The 6,360-nt window shown below is 35.8% G+C and overlaps 1 protein-coding gene across 1 annotated transcript; it reads left to right on the top strand.

Annotated features, from left to right (window-relative positions):
- Positions 1 to 3,003: 3,003 nt before the first annotated feature.
- Positions 3,004 to 3,627, top strand: LOC104266998 (chromosome unknown open reading frame, human C5orf30). The gene has a single exon (XM_009872302.1). It carries the CDS (start codon positions 3,004 to 3,006, stop codon positions 3,625 to 3,627), a length of 624 nt encoding a protein of 207 aa, XP_009870604.1.
- The last annotated feature ends 2,733 nt before the right edge of the window (positions 3,628 to 6,360 follow it).

Genomic DNA, 6,360 nt, shown 5'->3' with positions numbered 1-6,360 from the left:
TCGAGAGTCTGTCAGATCTATTGCTTCTAGGGCTGTTCTTCACCCTGGAGCACAGAAATGGAAGTTCTGCAGTTTCAGGCTGAAGTACAAGGCTTGACCTTGCTGACTTGAAGGCTTTTCTGCTCTGATTTTCGTTTGTCCTTACTGTCCAGTGAGGAGTAATTCTTAGGCAGTGAACTGCTTCCTTCCCTCCTACTTACAGTTACTCTTCAGAACTGTTTGCTTTTTGTTATCAGGGCACGCACACATGTTTCAAACAGAAGTAAATTAGTTCTAAAATCAGTGTTCTGAGAAGAGCCCTTGTTTTTTCTTTCAAGTTCCCACTCAAAAAGTGCATGAAGACATCACTTCTCCCTCCCTTTCTCTAGGGCACATATTGCTGTGGCAAGTGATTGTTTTGTGGGTTTTTTTTGTTTGTTTGGGGTTTTTTTGGGTTGTTCATTATATGTGACTAGATAATATGATTAATTTCTAACTTTGCTGTATGATTATTTATACTTCTTCTAGCATCATTTCTGCTCTTTAGCAGAAGGGGTTGAATCTTTCTAGAGATTACTGGAAAGATTTCTGAACTGCAGGGAAAAAGCCAGGTATTAAAATAACAGGAACAGTTAATTAACTTTCTTGGCTAAACTCATAGATTAGCCAAAAGTTTTAATGCAAATTTTGTCTGTGCTATGCTTCCAGTAACAATGGTTTCTGATGGTGCAGGAGCTATAATTTCTAAAGGAATTGTCATAGATATCTTTAACTCAGTGGCTGAAACTTCACCGTATTTATTGTCTCCAATATGTCTCCATATTTATTGTCACCATATTTATTGCTAGATATGATGCTAAATTAGGAAACAAGTGCTTCTGCTATTCTGAAAGTTGTTTCATTCCAGAAATATATTTCAAAATCAATTAAATATAAGGGGAAACATTCTTGAATTTTTGTGGACTATTTTTCAGTGAAAACTTCTTGTTTGGTTTACTTCAGTATTTTGATTCTTTATTTAGCTTTTGCTGTGCTACCTGCATTGTTAAATGCAAAATGCTTGAAAGCTGACAGGATGAGTTGTGTCTGTAAAAATGATGCTACACAAAGCTAGTAATGAAAAATCCTAAGCAGACCATGATTGTAAGAAGTGAAAAAGGACTAAAAGAGTATTAGTAATAGTCTCTTGATAGTAAAAGTTTGTCAATGGCAAATACAATCCACTCTAGAAAAGCTATTTGTTAACTCCTAGTTTATTAGCATAGGGAGCAGCAGGTTTATTTGAAACTAGCAGCTTTAAAAATTTGCAAACTAGTAATAGCATCTAAGGCTTAGGAGGTCACAGGCTGAATAGCAAAGATGCAACAAGGAAATACTTTATTCAAACTTCTGCAAGTCCCATCAAGATCAGTCTCCATTAGTTTATCTTAAAATAAGGGGAAGCTGTGGGCAGATCTCACTTGAAAAGAAAATAATCTTGCCTCATGCAAAGTCTAAGCCTACCTTGTTCCTGTTTGGGGACTGGGAAGGAACAGTTTGAAGGTAGGCTTAATGTCTAATTGCAGAAGTCTGAATAAAGTATTCCTTTGCTGAATCTTTTCTACCTAGCCTGTGACCTCCTAAGCCTCAGCATGGCAACAAGTAGCAGCTCTGAAAGTTTGCAAACTAATGGTAGTATGTTTTAAGTCAACGTCTTTTGTGAAGCATTACTGAGCTTTTGAGTGTGATTTTGTGGCCACCTATAATGAAATTCAGGATTGTGTTTCTGCTTGACATTTGCATACTAAATTTTCTTACTTCTTTGAGTTTCATTGCCTTTAAATATTATGAATATATCTTGATTTTTAAAATTTTTTTGTTAGCATTATTGTCTAGAGAACCACTAGCTACTGTTTAAAGCAAAGATGAGGCTGTCAGTTGAGGAAGCATGGATTTGGAAGCAAATGTGACCTTTCTGTTTTGTGAGGTAGCAGTGCTACCAGGATGGTCGCGTACATAATGCTGATAACAAAGAAATGAAAAGCATTAAGCCTTCTCTGTGTTGTGGCATTCACTGGTGTATACTTGCTGTGATACTGACCTTGTCTTTCTGTGTTAGAGATGGTAATGGCAGACAGTTGTATCTGCAAAGGTAGCAAATTACGTATTTGGAACAGCTGTGAAGGAAGAAAGGTCAGGGCAAAATAATGTGTTTCCAAAAGAAACAGAAAAACAAATACCACAGCATTTTGACTATTGGTTATTCTTGAGATTCTTATAAGAATGTTATGCTATATTAATTGATTCCTTTATTAGAAATATATTAGAATAAAATAGTGGGAGTTTGGTTGATTGTGCATAAGATGATAGGGTTTTTTTTTGGTGGGGGGAGTAGAGGGGATTTCTAACAGCTTATAAAGACAGCTGTTGAAGATCCAGGATGCTGCTCTTGTGAAGACAGCTTGCTTTAGATTCAATCTGGAAGGGGGAAGCATTTCAGTACACTGCGTACATCACATCTGGTCTGTGTTTGTGCCTTACTGAGGCACAACAGCTACTGCTGTTAGCTGTGTTTTTGAAAAGTCTTGCTTGCTGAGATTATTATCAATAGAAAATATACAGAGCTGAATTTGGGAGAAGTTACTGTGGATGCACTAATGGATGTAGATGACCTCATGGGAAAGGGATTACAAAGAATTAAATGGACTAAAAGGATGGAAAATATGGACTAGAAAGATACCACTTTTTGCATACATAACTTCTCAAGAATGTTTTTAACGTTTAAGAATATCAGGAATATATTTATGGTATCTGTAATTAAAAAAGCACCCAAGATAATTTTAAAAGGGAGAATGTCAGTGATAGTTCTGTTATGCAACACTCTGCAGAGCATAAGACAAGATTGAATAGAGAAGTACTGCTCATGACTTCTGGCTAATACAAAATATCATTTCTACAATCCTCTCTCAACTCCTCATGCTGCATAAAAGCTCTATTTCTGATCAAGCTCTGTTTTGTTTTTAGGAGGATAGCATTGTGTTTAAAATGGAAGTTGACGTAAATGGAGAGTCCAGAACTACCCTGTCCACCCTCCCTGTGACTCTTGCAGAGGTGAGTCCTGCAGGCAGGATGGAAGCAGAGAAGCCTCGCTGTTCCAGTACACCCTGCTCACCAATGCGACGAACAATTGCAGGGTATCAGATCCTTCATATGGATTCTAACTACCTGGTTGGCTTTACAACTGGAGAGGAGCTGCTAAAATTAGCCCAGAAGTGTACAGGAAGCGAAGAGAATAAAGGGGAATCTGGGCCGAACTTGTGCTCCAAACAGCTTGATTCAGGACTTGCACGTTCCTCCCGTTTGTACAAAACTAGAAGTAGGTACTATCAGCCATATGAGATCCCAGCAGTAAATGGAAGGAGGAGAAGACGGATGCCCAGCTCAGGGGATAAATGCACTAAGGCTTTGTCGTATGAACCTTACAAGGCACTTCATGGTCCCTTGCCTCTTTGCCTTTTAAAAGGTAAAAGGGCTCATTCGAAATCCTTGGACTACCTCAATTTAGACAAAATGAGCATTAAGGAACCTGCTGACACAGAAGTTCTACAATACCAGCTCCAACACCTTACACTTAGAGGGGATCGTATGTTTGCAAGGAATAACACATGAGTTATCATCCTGAATTTAGAACCAATTCCTGATTTGTCTGTTGCTGCAGAAATCCACTGTTGTACTGTGTATGTGACTGTCCACAGTCATGTACACAGGTTATATCAGTTAATTGTTAGCAGAAGGTAATTTATTTGAATAGAATTTTGGCAATGCAATGTTTAACAAATATTTGGAGGGAGAAGTCTTTCCTGAGCAAGCAGCTTCTGATGCAGATTTAATTGCAACTGGTGGGTATTTCTTTGGACAAAAAAAAAAAGGCTTTTGATTTTTGGATTTAGGATTATTTTTTGTACAGTTAGATCTAGTATTTACAGTAATTTAACACTGAGAAATTGGTGATGTCTGCTTGGTTGTTGCTAATTTTGACCTGATGTTAGAAACTGCTATTGGATAAGTACTCAAGCTTAGGAGGTTTTTTTGATTGTACTTTTTGTTCCTGTATTCTACAGTAAAATGTAGATTTTAATTCTTTTTTTCTTACATCATAGAGAGGAAAGTGAGTTTGGCTAAACTGGATCACTTGCTATTTAAATAATCCAGTTAAAACAATTTCAGACTACACTTGCACTGGTGATGAGAGTGAGATTCACTCATAAAACAAACTTGTGCTACTTGAATCCTATTAAATTACTTTTTAGTTTCTGTATGGAAGGCATTGCTTTGCCTACTGTTTTCTAAAACTTTTTCAGGACAAGTGTTTAAGTTATTAACTGGGTTTTGGGTTTGGGTTTTTTTTTTTGTTAGTTGAGTTTTTCCTCTTACATTGTCTTGATATAAAAACAAGGATTTACTACAGATTCCAGTAAATACACTGCAAGGTCTGCATTGGTATGTCAATAATGTTTTTAGTTTTACGTCATTACTTCTGTGTCGCATATAGTAATGGATAGTGGCGCATAGCTTCAGCATTGCTTTGGAAAATCAGTTGATTGGAAGCACTGAACACTTGAGAGCTGGAAGGCTGATTTTTTTTTTTTACTATTTTTTTTTGATGGAGTGCAGGTGAAGTATTTCTGTATCAGCATTGAAGACATGATCCTGGACTAGTAGAGTAGATGGAATACAGTGACTTAGCTTTTATTACTTTTTTTCTTTATCTGAACGTGACAAGAAATGCAGTTTTTGGCAGCTGTATTCCTAGGTGTATGTAAAGCATTTTAGTTACTTCTATTTCGAAATGAAAAATAGTTTTCAGACTTGTTTTTTAGGTGCAATCTTTAACTGAAGCTTTGTGCAACTTTGTTTTGGTTCATGACCTCTGCAGAAGAAGTTAAAAATAGATTACATTGTTTTGAAACATAGATTATTTGATGAGTTGTTTGTGGTAGAACTAAGGTTTTTATTTGTTTGCTTATTATGTAGAATGAATAGAAAGCACTAGTTTAGTGCATGTGCTGTGGAAAATAAGGAGTTCTTATTCTTCACTTATTCCACAGTTGTAAATGAAGGCAGCCCAGCAGTCTGCATTTTGCTGGTTTGGTTATTTTTTTTAATTTTTTTTTTTTTTAGGTTTATTAGAATCTTTGCAGAAAACCAATGTATATTTTTAAAAGTTAACTACACTTGTGTAAATTTGATGTGCTGAACAATGATCTTGCAAGTAAAATCTTCCTATATAATCTTTAGTTTGAAAAACAGAATATGGTCAGATGCCAAAGAGATGGGGATTTTTTTTTAAGGTACAAACACTGTTGTTTATTGAAGTACCTATTAAACTGTATTTCTGGCTGAAAAATAAAAAGGGGTGGTGTAAACACCTATTGTTGTGGAGTCTTTTGCTGTATAGGAGAAAGAGGACATTTTAAAAATAAAACTTTAGACTGGGGATCATTTAAAAACTTTATACAACATTAAAGTCTTGGACTTCTGTGACATAGATACATTTGTTACTTTGTTTCAGGAAATAAGCCATGAAATTATTCACGTTTTGTGCATGTTTCTGATGTCATCCTATGTTACAGCTGTATAGCTACACTACTAGAGGCTAATGGCTATCTAGCCAAGTTCAAACAAAAAATGTGTCAGTACTTTATCTGTTTGGTGACTTGCTAGTGAAAGTGCTTACATGTGGTAATATTGTTTGCTTAACGCATATGCACTGGCAGCTATCATGGCATATCCTCGCATTCGAGAGCCCAATGTTTTGCAAGTTTGGTTTCTAACATTCTTTGTCAGAACTCCTATATCTACACAAGGAGTTCCTGGTTTTACCTCTAAATTAAGCAATATCTCAGCCAAATGAAAGCTTTTTGATCTTATTTTTGCCACTTGTGTCTTCCATTGAACTAGTCTAATAAAATCGAAGATGGAGTGAGTTCAGACTACTAAAATGAAACTGAATATGAACAATACTGACTTTTTGAATTAAGTTCTCGCTGTTCTTGTAATAAATTAAATGGAAAAAATAAAGCATCAAAAAATAATGTTTCCTTGTTGGCTTTAGTTATCTTCCGGAGGGTTAAGAGTGAAAATAAAAATGATACAGCACGGCAACACAAATCTTCCACTTAACAGACCGTTAACACCAAATTAGATTTGGAATCAACTACAAATGCATAAGATGGGATGTTGAGGCAGGTCTTAAATTTAGCTGGCACTATTTAAAAAATATACCAAAAAAAGGATTGGTATGAAATGTTTTATTTTGTTATTTTCTTTCTTCATTTAAGGTATAAACTTGTAATTAGTCTTGTCCAACTGTGTTATCATAGAATCATAGAATGGCCTAGG

This window comes from Apaloderma vittatum, unplaced genomic scaffold (assembly GCF_000703405.1).
Source record: "Apaloderma vittatum isolate BGI_N311 unplaced genomic scaffold, ASM70340v1 Scaffold33466, whole genome shotgun sequence".
Classification (NCBI taxonomy): Eukaryota; Metazoa; Chordata; class Aves; order Trogoniformes; family Trogonidae; genus Apaloderma; species Apaloderma vittatum.
The sequence above is the reverse complement of the archived record's forward strand: the minus strand, read 5'-3'. Positions and strand labels throughout refer to the sequence as shown.